Source organism: Bacillus rossius, chromosome 2 (genome assembly GCF_032445375.1).
Source record: "Bacillus rossius redtenbacheri isolate Brsri chromosome 2, Brsri_v3, whole genome shotgun sequence".
In the NCBI taxonomy this organism is placed as follows: domain Eukaryota; kingdom Metazoa; phylum Arthropoda; class Insecta; order Phasmatodea; family Bacillidae; genus Bacillus; species Bacillus rossius.
This window is the reverse complement of record NC_086331.1, coordinates 134,838,495-134,857,864: the sequence shown is the minus strand read 5'-3', so window position 1 is coordinate 134,857,864 and position 19,370 is coordinate 134,838,495. Positions and strand designations below refer to the sequence as shown.

Sequence of the window (19,370 nt, the reverse complement as noted above, 5' to 3'; positions counted from 1 at the left end):
TCAAGAATAAGTAAGACAGGATCTTCGATAGTTGGTCGAGTGTTCTTTTGGAAGTGCTGTAGCCAATCCATAAATAGATCTTCATTGATCCACCCATTCTTGGAACATGCATAAATTGCATCACGTGGTCCTCCTTTCTGTAACTGTGGTGACATTCGCTGGCGTGGAAAAATTAACATGGGTGGAATGTAATTTCCGGTAGCACTCACAGTGCAAACTACTGTTACATTTTTTCCTCTCTCCCAACTTGTTACTGCTCCCACTTGCTTCTGGCCTTTAGGTCCCAGAATCTTTCCTGGTTTATGTACCGTGGATATACCGGTCTCATCCACATTATATATTCTGGATGCTGGGAAATGAAATTTTTCTTGTACTGTTTCCATATTTTTGAAGAAAAGATCTACTTCAACCTTGTTGAATCCTGAAATTCTATTTAGGCTGGTAGGTTCTGGTTTTCGCAGACTGATTGACGGGTTTCGGTTCAAGAAACCATAAACCCAATCTGGGCCAGCTAATTTAGTTTCCTTATTGAAGGTGTGTTACATTTCATTTGCCTCTGCTATATCAAACGCCAAACGTCGAAGTTCAGTAATAGAAATACCGAAAAACAACCTTGATAGCAATAAAACATGATCAGCTATTTGTTTTTCTTGTTCCGCTGTAAATAGTGGCTTTCTTCCCAGGGTTGGTTTTTCTGTTAAGTTTGTTTTCAATCGGTCTCTTAATGTTGACCTGGGAATGTTATACTGGTTTGCAGTACTTTTCACTGACTTACCCTTCTTCACAGCATCAATAGCTTCCTTCAAACTTTCCTCTGACCATTTTGCTTTTTCAGTTCTTCTCTTCCTAGTCCGTGGCATCTGAAAAATAATAATAAAGGATATGTTACTTGCAAAATTGTATAGGGGTAATATCGCCACCATGGCGCCATTGCCCCATGCAGGAGTGGCGGTATTGCCCCATTTTGTATCAGTCGTTTTGTGCCATTTTTACACATAACCTAAATAACTATGAACACAAACAAATATGTTAAATTACTTACTATAGTAAGTATTTAACATTATAATATAACTACATGTGTCAGTTAATATTTAACTCCACTTACCTTGCTACAAATCGAGTCCAGAAATTATATGAAAACACAGAAAAAACTATTTATCGTCGATAAAAAAAACCACGCAGCAAGAACCGCACCGGACGCTAACACAACATGTTTCAAACTCCTCGCTAGATCTCGCACCAATTCACTTCACTCCAGCATGCGCACCTCGTCTGATTCTATGGGTGGCGGATTTCCCCCAGGTGGCGGATTTCCCCCACTCTCCCCTAATAAGTAACAAAAAAAATTTACGTGAGTTGTTAATGTTCATCATTTGTCCGGGTTTGTTAGGTCAGGTCAGTTACATTATAACTACTTTAAAACTAAAGAACCATTGAAATTAAATCATATTATTTTTAATGTACGCTTAGTTTGAAAGTATTCATAATGTAACTGACCTGACCTAATGGACCATTTTAGTTCCTACTGATCATCCTTTGTCAGGGTTTGTTTGGTCAGGTCAGTTACATTATAAATATTTTAAAACTAAACAGCCATTAAAATTAATTCACATTATTTTTTATGTCCGCTTAGTTTGAAAGTATTAATAATGTAACTGACCTGACCTAATCGACCATTTTATTTATTACGCATTCACGAACACACGGCATAATAACAAAAATGGCGTCGTTAAAATGGTTGTACAGGTGTTGTATTGCTAAATTAAAAAAAATCGATATCTCCTAAAGTATTTGGAATTTCTTATCTCCGCCGGTTGATTTGAAAAGAGGAAGTGAAAGAGCATAGAATATAAGTATTTTCGGATTTTCAGCATTTTTTTTCGCATATACCGCTACTCTACATATTTATCTAATTGGCGAACTACAGAAGATCTGAAGTAGCCGGGTGTCTGGCTGAAGAATCGACTTCCCTCTCGTCCTAAAAAGTCTGTTTTAATTTGGATCGGTCTCACCAAACGTCGTGGCCGATCGTAGCTGGCGCTGACATCAGTCGTCCGGAACCACTACGGGACGAACGGGACCGACGCGGAAGTTGGCACTAGATGTCGCCGATACTCCCTATCTGAGACTTATTCAGTCCAGAACTATTCTCACAAACCATAGTGTGGAGAATTCTGTATAGCACACGACCGCGGATGACGCGAATCTTCAATTCCTCGGGCGGCAACCAAGGCTTTGGTTCGCCCCAGCCCGAGAAACGTCTTCCCGCTGCAAGATGGCGATGGCGTCTCCCTCTTCCTCCTTCTAACTATTTATTTTACGTCCCTAGCAACCAAGGAGCTATGGAAATATCAGCAAACCAAATTAACTGCATAGTGAAATAAAACTTGGATTTTAGCGTGTAAGAGTGCTGAACTAAGGCAAATGAATAAAGTTTCCAAAGAATAATGCTTAGAAGACCCTGAAGTTAAAAGGTGTGTTGTCTCTGGCAATAAGATGTGTGATATATGTTAAACTTTGGTTGTCCTCTTTACAATAAAATAATTAAATACATAAGATCGGCTTATGAAATATACAATTAATGTTACAATAATAATCAAAATAATAATATAACTGTAAACAGTCGTACTGGTTACAACAGTGATCATTTTGGATGACCTTGACCCTGACTTTTGACCTTGATCCAAAAGTTAAAAAAAAACACAGAAAATTTGTTAAAATTTCACCAAAATTTGCCAACATGTCCAGTTTAAAAAAAAAGCCAAAAAATTAGAAACATAAAATTTCCTTTTCTAGCGATAAATTTCCTTTTCAAGGAAAAATTTCCCATTATAGTCCACAAAAAATGCTGATGGCTTAAAAATTCCTAAAAGCAGCTCGAGACTCCTAAGCGGCTTAGGTCATTACCTAGACCTTTAGGATGATGTCATAGCTGCCACTTTTTAATTGTCATGTCCGCCATCTTGAAAATCTGAAACAATTTCAAAATTCACGTAATTTTTTTAAATACAGTCATTATAAAATTTTAATAAATACAACTACATCATGACGTCCTCTGTTCGAATTCGGTGAGGGCAAAAAAAAATAGCAGCGGGTCCTCCTTGATGGCCACTGGCAGACTGACCTCCCACCAATAATATCAAGGAATACCTATATTACATTAGCTAGTATAATGTCACAGCAGCCATCATTGACGACTTTGACCATGACCTTTGACATTGACCATTGAGATTTACATTTGATCTTTACTTTCTTAATCTTGACATTTGACCATGGTTTTGACATTGCATGTTACCTTGACCTTGAAGTACGACCTTTCACCTTGGCCACCATTTTAAATTCCACCATCTTGAAATCGAGCGTCCCAATCACGATCGTTCTACTTTTTGTTATGGTAGAACAGTCAACCAATTTAGATTCTGACAGTACATCCGCCATATTGTTTCTGTCTGCTGAAAGTCGCTATCTTTGACATCACAGTCACTTTTTTAGATTCTGATGTCATGTCTGCCACCTTGTTTTTTTACATAAAATAAACATTTTTGCATCGAGCAAAGATCGAACCAAGGACAGGAATTGATCGAGTCAATCATATTAATTTCTGATTTTCTGATAATTTTTGGAATTTTTCCTTAATTTCTTGGTTGGTTACAGATTTTCAAGATGGCATCCAAGATAGCTGATAATATCGTGGATGTCACTAAATCACTTATTATTGTACTCTATCAAGTACAAATTAAGCCAATATGGCAGCAGCAACCTCTAGCATGTGATGTGTGTACTATGTGACACTAGCACTCCTAGTATCTAGTAATGAAACAAGATGGCTGCAATGTCATCTAGCAGACATGTGTTTACTATATGAAACTAGCACTCCTAGTTGCAAGTACTGAAAGTAATGCCCTCCAGCAGGTGATGCTATTATTCCTTCAAATTAAAAAAAATTAAAATCTGGATGTCTGTTATTTTTATATATACCATTTTTTCATTCTCAATCTAGTAAAGGTCTCGATAGGCGCGTGGTCAGCGGCATATGTTTTCCAACTCTGAGGTCCGAGCCGTCATGATTCGAATCACCTTGTTTCCCATGTATTTTGTATACAATTTTGAATTTAATGTGTCTAATGATCACTTCAGAACAAGTAGGTAATGGAACATCGACCTTATGTGCTTGAGACAGAGCGATGCTGGTGCACTCTAGGAACAAACAGCGCAAACAAATATGACTGAAATTGTCGTCCAGGATGGTGACCTCCAGCAAAACAAAAAACAAGATGGCGAATGGGAATTCATCCATGGAGATATCCAGCAACCGAAAACAAAATGGCGAATGGGAAATCACCCAATATGGATGCATCCAGCAACCGAAAACAAGATTGCGGACATCAAAATCGAGAAGCAACAGACAATCTCATCCAAGATGCCTGCCTCCAGACAGAAACAAGATGGCGACATGTCAGGAATCAAATTGGCAGAAGGTTCTACCATAACGAAAAGTGCAATAATCGTGAGTGGGACACACTATTTCAAGATGGTGGAATTAAAATGGGAGTCGATGTCAAAGGTCATTTCTTTGTCAAGGCCAAAGCCAAGGTCAAATATCTTGGTCAAGAAGGTCAAGGTAAAATGTCATGGTCGAACATCGAGGTTCAGTACCTCAAGCACCTTAGGTTGGCTTGTTTTAATGAGTGTTAAGCTGCTCATGAATTTTCAAGTCATCTGCTTTTTTTGAGGGGTAAAATGGGAAATTTTCCCCCTAAAAGGAAATTTTCCCCCTAAAAGGAAATTTTTTCGCTCCAAAGGGAATTTTTCATTTTAAAGATTTTTTGGCATATTTTTTCCCCATAAAAATGGGAAATTTTGGTGAAATTAGAGTATATTTTTGGCTAATTTTGAAGGTCAAGTAAAGGCTATCCATGAAAGCCACTGTGACATCACAATCCAAGACAGCCACCGTGACATCAGAATACAAGATGGTAGCCGACACCTCGACAGCTCACCCTGAACTTTGATGCAGGAGGAACTATTATATACTACTTTAGTAGTAGCACATAATATGATGAATACAATTGGCTTCCAGTAATTATGAGTTTAGTTTCCATCTGCCTTCCTTAACAGTGTCTTAAGTGTTGTATAGTGAATGCATTTAACTATTTATGTGAATGTGCAGTCACATTTCGTGGTTATATTAATAGTGATATACCGATTCGAGCATAACAAGGAATTTAAGTTCTGTCCGTGGAATTGTAAGTTATGAAATAAAAGTTCGCTGTATACATCATACAATATATTTTTACTTAGCTTGCTAAAGAAAAGAATATATTATGCTTGTCTGAATTTTTTAGCATGCCAAGAAGGAAAGTTATGAGATACTTTTAAGGAATGTAAGTAGAGGCGACAAAGGGTCACAAAAATGCAATTTATCGAAACTACTTAGTTTTTTGTGTACATAGTTTTATTTAATTTTTTTGTACTTTCGTTTTTAAATAAAAGCGTTACTATTCCGTAATCATCATGGCTAACCAAAGATTTAACAGCAATGGCAAAAATCGATGCCACTTAAGTTGCTCATAAAAAGGTTTGGTAAACAAGGTCTCTTAACTGCAGCATATGAATTAAAATGTACCGACAATTTTTAAAATGGTGTATGTAAAAATCTGAACAGCCAAGTATAAATCAACCCACACCCATTTAGGAATCAGCATGTCCCTAGTCGGTTATGGCATAATAAGTATTACGCATTCAGGAATCCGGAATTAAAACACAGAGAACATCGAAAATAAACTACATTAAACTTAATGAAATCCGTGTGTCTCGATTCAACTTAAACAATTTTATATAGCAGTTTAGCCTAAATAAAAATTGAAATATATTCTTAAATTATAGAATTGAAAAATATTTATTTACTGAAAAAGTCACGTTGTTGGAGGTGTAGAATTCTGTTAACATTAATATCAATAGAAAAACACAGGGAAACACTTTTTCAGTTAGTAGGGGGTGAGGCAGAGAGGCAGGAAAGGCTAATAAAAAAATGTTACCCCTCCCCTGTCAATCATCAATCTTTATTTTGTTCTCCTTGTTCCACACCCCTCCTAAGACCGCGCACCTCCACCTTTCTGCCCCCTGAGGGGCTTAAAATATTAATCATTATTTATTGAATTTTAATGTTATGATTGATTATTATTGAATATGACAAGTTTACTCCTCTCTCTCCTCCCCTTCCTACTCCCCCTCCCCTCCCCCACCCTTCCTCCCCTCCCCAACCCCTTCCTCCCCTCCTCAACCCCTTCCTCCCCTCCCCAACCCCTTCCTCCCCTCCCCAACCCCTTCCTCCCCTCTCCAACCCCTTCCTCCCCTCTCCAACCCCTTCCTCCCCTCCCCAACCCATTCCTCCCCTCCCCAACCCATTCCTCCCCTCCCCAACCCATTCCTCCCCTCCCCAACCCATTCCTCCCCTCCCCAACCCATTCCTCCCCTCCCCAACCCATTCCTCCCCTCCCCAACCCCTTCCTCCCCTCCCCAACACCTTAAACCCCTCCCCAACACCTTAAACCCCTCCCCAACACCTTAAACCCCTCCCCAACCCCTTAATCCCCTCCCCAACCCCTTAATCCCCTCCCCTTCCCAACCTCTTAATCCCCTCCCCTTCCCAACCCCTTAATCCCCTCCCCTTTCCAACCCCTTAATCCCCTCCCCAACCCATTCCTCCCCTCCCCAACCCATTCCTCCCCTCCCCAACTCATTACTCCCCTCCCCAACCCCTTCCTCTCCTCCCCAACACCTTAAACCCCTCCCCAACACCTTAAACCCCTCCCCAACCCCTTAATCCCCTCCCCAACCCCTTAATCCCCTCCTCTTCCCAACCCCTTAATCCCCTCCTCTTCCCAACCCCTTAATCCCCTCCCCTTCCCAACCCATTAATCCCCTCCCCTTCCCAACCCCTTAATCCCCTCACCTCCCCAACCCCTTCCTCACCTCCCGACCCATTCCCTCCTATTTCCTCCCCTCCCCTCCTACTTCCTCCTCCATTTCTATACCATAAGGAAAATATTTCTGTAAGGATCAAGAAACTATATGTTGTATTACTTAAAACATAAAAATTCGCCTGGGCTAGAAAATGCATGTATCAGTTGCCACGAATAGTTCGCAGCCGGGCCGACACTGCACCAGTAGTATCCTGATTGACGGCCGCCACATTGGACGATCGTGTAATGCTTCCGGCTTTCTAGAAATTAAGCGACAGTGGATAGTCCTGTAGCAGCTAGCTACTGCTGCCGGGCCACCTATATTAAGTGGTTATTTTGGACCTATCGAGGGCTAAACGAATCTCTTTTTAAATCTTATCCGCACGAATATTTTTTAAATTAAAATGGCTTACAAAAATGAACGAGGTTTTTAAATGTACAAGTATTTTAACATTAGTAGGCTACCTAAAACTGTATAGTAAAAAAACACATTCAATTTATAACTTTTGACAAGTTATTTATATATTTCTTATTTACGAACATACAAAATTGCGATATGTTAACTAATTACTGTTATTAATTTCTGAACAGCTACTAATTATATATTTTTTAGTTCCGAAAATATGAATGTTTGCGATTTGTAATAATTAACTTAAAAAAGTACACAGCCATGTATTGATATCACTCTGTGCATGCACTTTCGTAATGGGAGATCTTAATGTTAACAAAATATTATTATTACTAAGAGCATATAAATTATATCGAATTATATTATAACACAACCTACAAATTACTTTAAAAACCATTTCAAGGAATTATTATAGTGAGAGCCCTGATAAAGTAGGGTGTAATAGTAAACCTTACGTTATTTTGATGAGACACACTCACAGCAAGGAATACACACGCATTAAGACAGTTGCCCGCGAGATACGTCAGCACATGACAAGTGTTAGGACCATTAATGATCGCGTATTAAGAGTGGCGCTCCACAAACTCCCCCCTCCCCAGACCCTTCCCTCCAGTGGTTCTCAGAGCCACGTTCGGCACACAGCTGTGTCACCATTCTGGAGTCTGGCTCGATGCCCTGCTCGCGACCGCAGCTCACACAGCGTAGTACTGCAGCTAGGACTTTTCAATGACAGATGGTGGCAATTTCTCTAACTGACCGACAGCCTTTTACTGGCGACAGGTCGACCTGAAGCTCTGTCACCACTCTGGAGTCTAGTCCGACGCCACAGTTCGCGACCGCCCCACTTACACGATCCGATCACACAGCCACAATAAGTGCTAACTGGCAGCACGGCGGGAAACGGCATAAGCCACCCCCAAAAGACCAGACCTGACCAAACCAATGCGGACTAAAAGTCCAAGTGCCCCACCCCTTGCATAGTAGAACTTCTACCACGCCCCACTCTTCTTCCAGGACCATCCTTCTATTCCTGTAATCCACATGCTTGTAATAATGCATGACCTTTGCATCCCGCATGTATGTGCCCAGGGTTTTCCCTCTGTCTATGGAGGTTTTACCTGGGCCCAACTTATCTATTTTTAGTCTAGAATTAAGAGTGAGGGGAGTTAGTCATGGCGAAAACGTCTGCCATGACTGGCCAATCCCCTCCTAGCACATGATGCACGTGACCTTTTCTGCATGGTTAAAAACCCGCATGTTTAGAGCGTATAGGGCTTTCCCTGAGACGCACTTAGAGTCTTCCCTACCTAGACCCCTCCCTTACACACTTAGTTTTAACTTAGGTTAGGAAAAACTAAGAAACGTTTGGCACACTATCTGGCTTCTGATCTCACCCCTCGAATGTGTGCGCTACAGCGACGCACGAATTCCCAAGCGCTCTAGTGCCCAGACAGCCTCAGACCCGTGACTGTGGAAACTATAGTAGTGAGTTCACAAGCTACCATTTAGGTATCGACCTGAGCTCTTGTCAGTGAACACCTGCATTCAATGCAAGACAGGTTTAAACCTGCTTTCTGTAGTCATGGGGAATATTAGTTTTAATTTTTCAAAAATGAAAACATTATCTCAAGAATGATATATGTACATCATTAGATGCTAATGAATCGGAAAAACCATCAAGTGTGAGCGAGGCCACATATCCCAAGCTCGGGTGTGTAACTTCCTAAACACACAAGTTATGCATTACTAAAATATACAACTGAAAGAGTTTTTAATACAATTACTTGGTACAATAATCATATTTAAATAATGATACATTATACACAACATGTGTTGCAAATTCATGGCAAATTAAGACAAAATTCGAATTAAAAGTTTATTAAAACTTGGGTCACAGACTTTGGTGTCCTCGGTTAGAAATCCGACAAATACACTTTGAAGAAAAAAACACTTCCTACTTCAATGATCCCTACAAGAAGACTGAACCCCACTACCTTTACCAAGACAAATATATTGCTCTTACCAGAGTGACATCATTGGAGCCATATTGGCCACCATCCTTGATTCACTTTCCATATTATAGTGAGCTACTATTATATACCTTCATTTGTTATACTAGCTGTCAAAGATATAATAATAGTTGAGTCAAAACTACGACCATCTTTACTAGTTGGAATAAGCACAGTTTTAATTTTTAGTTTTGTGGTTTCTGGAAGTAGGCATAGTTGATGCATTTATTTAAATCGCCTATCTAACAGTTAAAACATAAGATAACATGAACACTATGTTTCCTTTTTAAACAGAAAATAAGTAACTATATTGAGCTTTTGATCCTAAAACACATATAAATACATGTTAAAATTACCCACTCTCTCCCTCTTCACCCCAAATACATGCATGGCCGATCATTCCATCGTGGATTGTTTAGAGTATGTAAGTTGGGAGAGTGCAGTGATGCTGGTCGCTGGCCAGAAGTACATCCCAGTACCCAGATCATATTACTCATTTAAGAAGTACATCGCAGTACCCAGATCATATTACCCGTTTAAGAAGTACATCCCAGTACCCAGATCATATTACCCATTTAAGAAGTATATCCCAGTACCCAGATCATATTACCCATTTAAGAAGTACATCGCAGTACCCAGATCATATTACCTGTTTAAGAAGTGCATCCCAGTACCCAGATCATATTACCTGTTTAAGAAGTAACTGGGCAGTGATCTTTTAGATGGTTTCCATCGGAGCCAGGCGGCTGTGAGTGCAACAAGCGGCGGCCGGGCAAGGCGCTGCGCGGAATTGAGCGAATGAAAGTCCTGCCTGTTCTGTCCATAGGGCCACAAAGTAACTTTGGCGGCAGGACCACCAGCAGCACCACCAGCAGCGCGCCCGAGAAGCCGCTGTCCACCGCGTGGCAGACGGCTCTGAGTGCCACTGCCATGAGCGCCAACAAGAAGCGGCCAGTGCGGCGGCCGGGCAAGGCACCACCAGACCGGCCGGTCAGGGCGCTCTTCTGCCTCCCGCTCAAGAATCCCATCAGGAAGCTGTGTATAGATATCGTCGAGTGGAAGTATCCTTATACTCTTCGAGCTTAGCTGTCGTGGTCGGTGTGGACTCCTGCGCACTTTGCACCAGGGGTGTAAGCAGAATTTCATTTATTGAACGGCCTGTGGAGGGGGGGGGGGTGTTATCCGTCATACCCCTCCTGAATACGTCCCTGCTGTGCTCTGTGCGGGGCATACAATCACAGTAATTTATGCATTGTGTGTTTAAAGTTAATTATCATGTTGGTACAATTGTTTTTATTGGTGTTTGTCTATATGTTTTATGCTGTAACCACACTAGCATGATGGAAACGATGAGATATCCGAATTTCTCATTATATTGAAAATGCAGTTTCTATCCGCGTGACAAACAAAAATAAACTATGTATGTAATGTATAGTTATATAAATTCGTGTCTGTAACAGATATACCACATGCCAATAAATAAAACATATTCCAGGTTTATTAGCACTCGAGCTTGCAAAGGGTATATTAGTTCTGATATTTTGATGTGATGTAATACTCCCTTATATGAAAGCCAAGTTTTGGCCTCGGCGCGCTTGTGCATTCAACGTCATTGTGGGAAAACCGTCAAAAATATGGAAAGTTTTTAGTTTCCTTTAAATATTTTTCTAGCTATCGAATTTACACAATTTTTCACTCTTTATTTTTATGTAGAGGATTGAATTGCCTTCAATTTTAACTGTTAAAATATTTTTGTAGCTCAAATTTCTGCGGCGATAAGAAGCCATGAAAGTTGGCTACCTGACTTTTTTTCACAAATCTAGTCCCACCACCATTTATTGACAACTTTTTTTAAATTACTATAAACCTGCAGTGGGGTTACAAATAAAATTAAAAAAATACAAATATTATTAAATTTGAGTTGATTTAGTTATAAAGGATTGACACTTTTTTTAAAATTATACTGCATACACTAGCGTATATGTTTAAATGTAAGTGAAATAAAAATTATTTCCATTGATACGTATTTTCCCTTTTTGCTGGCATTATAGCTACTTGTCCATTTTATTGGTCACATACACCAGAAAGTGGTCTTCCTCAAACTTCGTTATCGTCTTCAAGCATCCTACCAATTTCAAGAAGTTCATCAAAGTCACCATCGTCTTCCATTGACATTTCTGGGACATTTGTCAAGAACAGCCACAATAATGCATACATTTTAAAAAAGCTTTCCAACCTGTTTTTTTTTTGCAGCTGCACTTGCCTTTTTTCGTTGGAACTAAATATAATTTGGTAAAGCTTCTGGTGGTAGGTCTTATGTCATCATAATTTGTGTTTGGCCAAAGCTGTTATGCTTCCATCCCCATTCAGTAGGATTTTTACTTTTCCCAAGCATTCTTGCACTTGGTGTAACTTCTTAATGCGTTCCCTAGAGAAGCACCATTGGTGGGTAGTGATGATGAATCGTTTTAGCTCAATACTGGGTGTCGTGAGCACAGGCAACACCAATCTATACTTGCCTAGGGAGGATGATTCCACGTTCGTTTTCCATTGCCTTCACAGGATGAATTTAAAGGGACATCACAAAAACCAAGTCCTGAACCCAAGAAGAAGCTGTAAAAATCCTCTCTCTGGCCAGGAATCGAACCCAGCCAGGCATGCTAACCACCAGAAAAAGTAGGCGGATGGTGGGAGGTAATCCAACCAAATGAAATTAATTCTTATTTACAGCTGTTGTGAAATTGTACCTCAGCTCATTCAAGTTAATGTGGGCATCTGAACTAAACTGAAGAGCTCCAAAATGGGGTGTATTGTATGAAGCCTGGCCTCGGGATAGCATCAATCCCATATGCTAATCTGAATTTCGATTCTGTTTGAAGAGACTTTTATCCCTAATAAAAATGTGTTTCACCTCAATACAATGCTACAAGATAACATTTGGTGGTTTTGATGAGTTTGACTTTACTCGCATTGGGATATTGGAATACACAAAGTATTTCAATCAAAAATGGTTGTTTCTGATGAGTCGTACAACACTTCATCTTGCATTTATTGAAGACTGCCGATGTGGTATCACAGCCGCTAACACCTTGAAGGAATACATCATATTGAACAACTGTGAGTATTTGAAGTTTTTGTTCGAATAAAAGACATGAGGTGAATTACCTTTCTTACTTTTTAAAAATAGATTATGTGTGGCAGTATAGCTGTCAGAAGCCCCAACATATCAATGAATTCTCCAATAATGATAATAGCATGATAATTTGGAGATAAATATATGACTATATTCACAATTAGGAAGTCTGCATCTTTAGAAGCTTTATTTGCCGTCCTGTCTGTCCTTTAAAATTCAATCATTAGCATTTAAATGAAAAATAACCCGTTCTTTTTATTCGAAAAATAACTTGTTCCTTTTATTCCCCAACAAAGTTTCTCGTGACACTGGTGGAGTCATCGTTTCATAAAAAATAATCTTATCAGAAAAATTGATTTCCACACGCCTAGATATTTCTGAACTTTTTGTGTATCTTTGTTCTCCAATGGTCAAACACGATAATAGCATTCACTTCGTGATGTCTGTGAATATACTGGACATACGATTCTACTGAACTTCATGTAATAAATAACCACAGTATTTACTACCTGTACTATGTTTTTCCCCAGTTAAAATTTTATGGAAGAAGGGCAAAAGCAGATAGAAGGTAAACTTCGTACATTTTCACATACCATTTTCATAGAATTGTGACTGGGAATGGAACAAGTTCATACAGAATTCCTGAAGTTCTGCATCTGATTACTTAGCATTTAAATTATGTGGAATAACATAACATTATCAATACCACTTAAATTTCCTTAATTTTTATGCAGTTAGTCAAATTAGCAAGGGAGACTACAGCATCCTTGTTTGAAATACACATTTTCGAAATCTTCTCCAACTATCTTTAAAATGCCTTTATTTCCAATTTCAAAGGACATGTGAAAATTAACTTGTGTACCATCAATCTTGACATATTGGGAATGCTTGGAAAGAAATAGGACAAGGATAGCCAGTCAATAAGGTTTGGGGCATCCTGGTTGTCAGTGGTGATTCAGGAGGGTCCGACGTTGCTGACATAATTACTTTCGCAGTAATTTTCATTCTCTTCACGAACGTCGTGTTCGTAAACTGTGCTAAGTGTTCAGCGAAGAATTACACGGTAGGTAATCCCACTTCCTCAAGTCAAGCCACCTGAACCTTTCATTGATTTAATAAGTGATTGTTATTTATCATACCTGACCATTTTACTGAAAAAAAATTTATCTGTGCGCATAATATGAAATTTCCTTTCGAAACGAATTTCTGAAACTCAATTGGATCTGTGTTCCCTTCCAAGATTAGTGTGTCATGCAGGTAAACATGTGCGCATTTTGCATACTTGAAAGGCCCACAGCATAAAGTATGGAATCATTTAATAAAATTTATTGAATGAACGCCATTGCAGTTTTGCACTGTTTGATAAGGAACAAATTCATGAATTCATGTATTTATGAATTTTTTCCATGATAAATAGTGCAAAATTACAGTGGCATATATTCAAGAAATAGTATTAAATCAAAGTTCCCAATTGCACGAATCATTTAAAGAAAACATGGAAGCATGTCATGAATGGTGTTTAAGTATAAGATATGGTCACTCTTGTCCTCTGCTTCTATGAATTGTTATATCATTGAAGCAATTTTTAAATATTCTAACCAATCTTTGAGGTTGGTCACTTGTTTACTAGTCCCTAGATTGCTTCAATCAGTTTTGCTCTGACCTTTTGAAAAACTGCATCATCTTGAGCAGTTACTTCAACAAATCTGTCCATATCTGCTAATAAGGCGTTCAGCGAAGCACTCTCTTCACTAGTTACCAAAAATCAAACTGGTCAAAGCCTGATGTGCCAACATGTGACACCTGACAGCGCGTGATTAGGCATGAATGCTGTTTCTTGCGAAATAATAGCAAGAAGCTTCAAGTCACTTCCAGGCATTATGTGTCCGATACATTCCATAAAAGACACGAGGAGGGGAAATTTCCGAGCCTCACAACAGCACACTTCGAGTTTAAATCATTTTTAACTTTATACTACGGGCTTCTATGCACAACGGTTAGTGGAATGTAATGAAACAGGTTTGCTGCTGAAAAGACCAACACATAGAGAGGTAAACACTGTGACATAATTACTTTGGAAAGAATCTCTAAATGGTAAGCACAATATTGAAAATGCAAATGGAACCACTCCACCCAGGTTGGAAAGGGACTCGGGATAATTTCCCACGCATCCATTAAAAATCAAATGGAGATGGCAGGATTACACATGACAAGAAATTAATACCGTGAAGGTCTTTGACTCCAAAATAAAATTCTTTAAACCCATTTAGTTTTGGTGAGAGAAAACAATCTAAGTATCAGCAATTTTTTTTTAAAATGGCGGCGCATGCACAGGTGCGCCGAGGTGGAAAACTCTACTTCAAACAAGGAAACTGGAGACTAAATCATCTCATAAAATCAGAGCTACCAAACCTTTAGCAAGTTCAACCCTTTTTTTTTTGTTGCTAATATTCCTGCATTTTTCAGTGTAAATAACATTTTAATTGGCATTTTTGATATATACTTATTTAATCAAAATTTAACGTTCATTCGGGTAGTAATCACTAGGCGTGAATCAATTTGAGTTCACCGATAAATTAGGTAATGAAACCTTGAAAATCACGAAAGTAATAATGTTAACCAATATACTCGTGCACCAGTTAAAACAATTATCATAAAAAACAGAATTTTGACACGCATTTCAGTAATGTCGCGCCGGCGACACAATGGAACAGGATTATCAAACTGTCCAGACAGTCCACGAGATTGAGGGAAAACTAACCAGCACACAAGCATACTCGGTTCTATTACCGAGAGAAAAGTCGAGCGTGTGTTCATACTCTGAGAAAGAACCATAGCAAAGTAAATCACCAAGTAAAGATTTCTATAAACGATATACAATTTATTCAAAACAGCAAAGTTAGCCACTTTTAAACGAAACTAACTCGTCTACACAAACGTATTACAACCAAAGTAATAGTTGTAAAATGCTTATAATTTACATTAAAATTGAAACCGATTCGTCTCAATCGACGTGTAAATGCGTAAGTGAAAAATACATTCAAAATCTTCAATGTACGTAAGTTAGCTCACATTAGCCCTAACACAGCTTTATCACCACCAAAACTTTGGGCCGGTGCATCTGTAAAAATATTTACTCCAAGAGTATATAAGTACCTAAATATCGCGCACGTTATTAGACAACTTAGGGATATAAAAGACTTCCCGATGCATACATATGCTGTTTATTAAGCTTATAGCTTGAATAATGCAATGTAACACAACTCTCGATAAATATCCACACAAAATTCATTACTATGCTGAGAGATTTCAGTTGGTATTTTACATCGAGTACGTCTTTCAAATAACCTCGCTTGAGAAATGACTAAATATTTACATGTGCGAAATATTACAGAAATTATTCCATATACTCATATATTTGTCAAAAATTACGACAGACATCCATAATGGATGACACAATTCGCTTCTGAAACCTGGTAACCGCGGAGTTGTTTATGAGGAACTAAAGAACGACCCAGTGTAAGCGCTCCTGCAAGCGATGCGCCGGGTTGAACAGGCCACAAAGAAGTGCATGGCTCCACATCAAAGTTACATGTCGAGTGCAATGAAATAAACTTGCGATAACGGACGCAAAGTAGTGGATACCCCAGCGCGCGCGTCAGTGATGAGAAACTTGGCTTTTCATCTAAACACTGAGAACTCTACTGGTCGTTTTTCTGAGACTACACAACGCTAACGCCGACCAACATTAAAACGGTGGTACACCAAAAAATAATTTAGAAACAAAATTACATCAAATATTGCTGAAAATATTACGTTAAGGAAAGAAAGACAACCTCAACATAATGTCAAGATTACTTACGTCGCCAACCCTACGAGAGACTCTGTCCGCCGAACTTAAATCATCGAACGAACAAGACTCCTTTATTTCCTAACCTAACTATAAAACTGTGTTTGTAGGAGGGGCCCGGGGTAGGAAGGGACCTAGGTGCGTCTAGGCCGAAGCCTATACGCCTGGTCATGCAGGGAATGGTCTTATGCATCGTGTGCTTTGTGTGGGGATTGGCGCCATGCCTAACTCCCCTATCTTAAAACTATACTAAGTTTGGCCCCGGTGGGCACTTTTATGCGGGGTGCAAATATGATTGCATTAAGTGTAGGAAGATACGTATTCTTACAGGAATCTAAAACTTAGGACATTATTTTATTATTTAGTTGACGGCCACGCAAAGTTTTAGTTGAATTGTTTTGGTATCTACAAGCGTAAATATTTCCAAGATTAGTTTTGAAAGTGACCAGAGAAGTAAATTTGTGTCACCATTTAAATTATAACTATAATTAAATAATATAAAAATTATAAAATTTTAAAATGTTTTAAAAAGAAACAGTTTGAATAATTTTTGTTTCTTTTAAATTAAATATTGTGAATGCCGAAATCATATCCTTTTATTTTTTTTGCAAAATTGATAAGTTTCAATCGATTGAAACAGTAAAAAGCAGAAAAATATTAAGAAAATGAACACTTTAATATTGCTTTTGAAACTTGAAATAAATGAATAAATTGATAGTAATACATTTAAAATTGTAGTGAAATAACAGTATTTTCATGTTAACATTTCAATGATTAAAAAGATACAAAATGTGCTTTAAATATAACAAAACCAGTTCCATACTTTACATAAAGTGACCCGTAGTCTTAACATAAAAGAAAAGTATGATGGAACATTCTTGACCAAAATAAAGTAAATAATATTGAAAAAAAAATCAAGTTGAAAACAAAAAATCTTTTCACGATGTAAAAAAAAAACTAGTGAAGTTTTCGTTACAACTACATTAGATTTAGCGATTGTCAAAAACTTATCAATTTATGAAATAAAAATATATGTCAATGCTTTGATGAACGTTCCTAGCTCACGCACACTACATTTTTTGGTAATAGGCCTATGTAATGATTACGACGACTAAAAAAGAAGAAATAATAGAATGTACAGAGCTGGTTATTTTGATTTTAACATTAAAATGTTAATTTATTTAATGGCAGGTGTATGCGTATCTATATACTATTAATTTTTCTTATTTTTTTTATAATCTAATCTACGTGTTTGGAGAAGTGAGAGACAGTGATAATGCGCTAAAGTTGTAAGGAATGGCTATTATATTATTTGTTATTTTTAGTTAGTTAAAGATGATCCATTGACAATGGCTGATTGCTCTGATACGGATTCAAGATAAGAGGAAGTTATCCTTTAATTTTCCTAATTAAGGACGTTTATTAGCAGACCTTTATGGCGCAATTAGTTGAATCTCGCTCTAAGTTGTAATTCCGGCAAGACAGGATGTGTGTGGCGGTATGGATCGGACTAGCCTACCAGCCCGATGAAACAATAATTAACACTGGTGGTATGATGATGAGTCGTTTAACCCATGACTGGATGTCACGTGACAGTCCCTATGCTTGGCAAGGCCGGGTGATGGTTTACCATTGCCTTCAGCGGGAAGAAGGTTAGGGGCATTATGTCCCCCCCCCCCGGGCTCTTGGCCCACCAACCGGGCTCGCTGATACAAGGGGAAATTGGGCGAACTAAAAAAACACTAGTTGTCGTAAAATCATTCATGAATTTATACGCCATCATTTATGATAAACAAGAGATACGAGGTTTCTAGTTTGGAACTAAATAACTTCAGCTTATAAATACACACGAACAAGCTAGAAGGTTGCGAGCAATAACAATTTACTTGACATTTTGAAACAGAAATACAAACAAATTGCAAAAATTCGAAGAAGAAAAAAGTTGAAAAAAAACTTATCACATTTGACAAATAAGTCACTCGGCATAAGTAGTCTTCGTTTCTTGTGTTTTGTTTCCCGGAAATCACATTTCATTCAAGCAGCTTAAAATTGCAAGATACAGTATGTTCGCAATACTGCATGCCCTCAAAACAATTTTACAAATAGGCGTGGCACAAACGGTAGTGGTTGAAATTCGCAGTGAGCAATTTGCCAAAGAAAACTTACCGCCTTGCCGTTTTGTTTTCTTTAGTAATTCCGGTTTATTGTAGTGTAGACAGTTCAAACAGGACCAACATGCTCATTAACTTGGGGTGCATGTAGGGCGGAAACGGAAACTGCTATGCAAACTGAAAAACTCAACTGTAAGCCAGAAGGCTATGAAAATAGTTTGAAAAAATATTTTAATCTTGGGAATGCCACTAACTAGTCCCCGCTGCTACAAAATGTGGCTTGTTTTTTTCGAGTTGATAAAGCGGGTAGCAAAACAATTTCTTCAACCATCATGAACTTACTTCTTATCACATTATTACGCTTTGTATGTCGAATAGGTAGTTGTACTCGTGTGAAAGGTAAGGCGTGGACGAACCTGAGTACAGTTTTCAGGAATTCGCGTTTTTGTTGTAAATATGAGTATTGGGTTTCGTAAATCTGTTTTGAACAAAAAAGTTTATATTTTATAACACGTAGAAGAACCAATTGCCATAATTTTGTAGTTTAAAAACTACACTTGTTTTTTATGGATTTTGAATTGATTTATTTCGTTTTGATATTAAAATCTAATTTTAATTCTTAGAAATAATTCAAAACAAACCGTAGTGCTGGAGAAATACATTCAAGCCTCCAGCAGGAGGTATTCCAAATTCCTGGATATAAGGCTTTGCCCAGGATTGTGTTTACTGTGGTAGGAAAATACAAAACTGTAAAGTTTATTTTATAGAAAGAATATATTTACTACAAAGAGTGAAAATAAATCATTTAATTTTTTATGTAAAGACTGTTTAAATATATCATTGTGTGGGTAAAAAAAAGTATAATTTGGTTGGTTATCGGCTTAATATTTTCA

The 19,370-nt window shown here is 38.2% G+C and overlaps 1 protein-coding gene across 13 annotated transcripts in view; it reads left to right on the top strand.

Annotated features, from left to right (window-relative positions):
- The window catches only part of LOC134529870 (voltage-dependent calcium channel type D subunit alpha-1), a 406,577-nt gene that overhangs the window by 100,350 nt on the left and 286,857 nt on the right, over positions 1 to 19,370 (top strand). For all 13 annotated transcript variants that reach the window (XR_010074727.1, XM_063364400.1, XM_063364408.1 and 10 more), the window contains one exon: positions 10,210 to 10,444. Coding sequence is in view for 12 of the 13 variants with exons in the window: in XM_063364400.1 (XP_063220470.1) it covers positions 10,314 to 10,444 (131 nt within the window). In the remaining variant the exon portion in view is untranslated. The remainder of the gene's footprint in view (positions 1 to 10,209; positions 10,445 to 19,370) is intronic.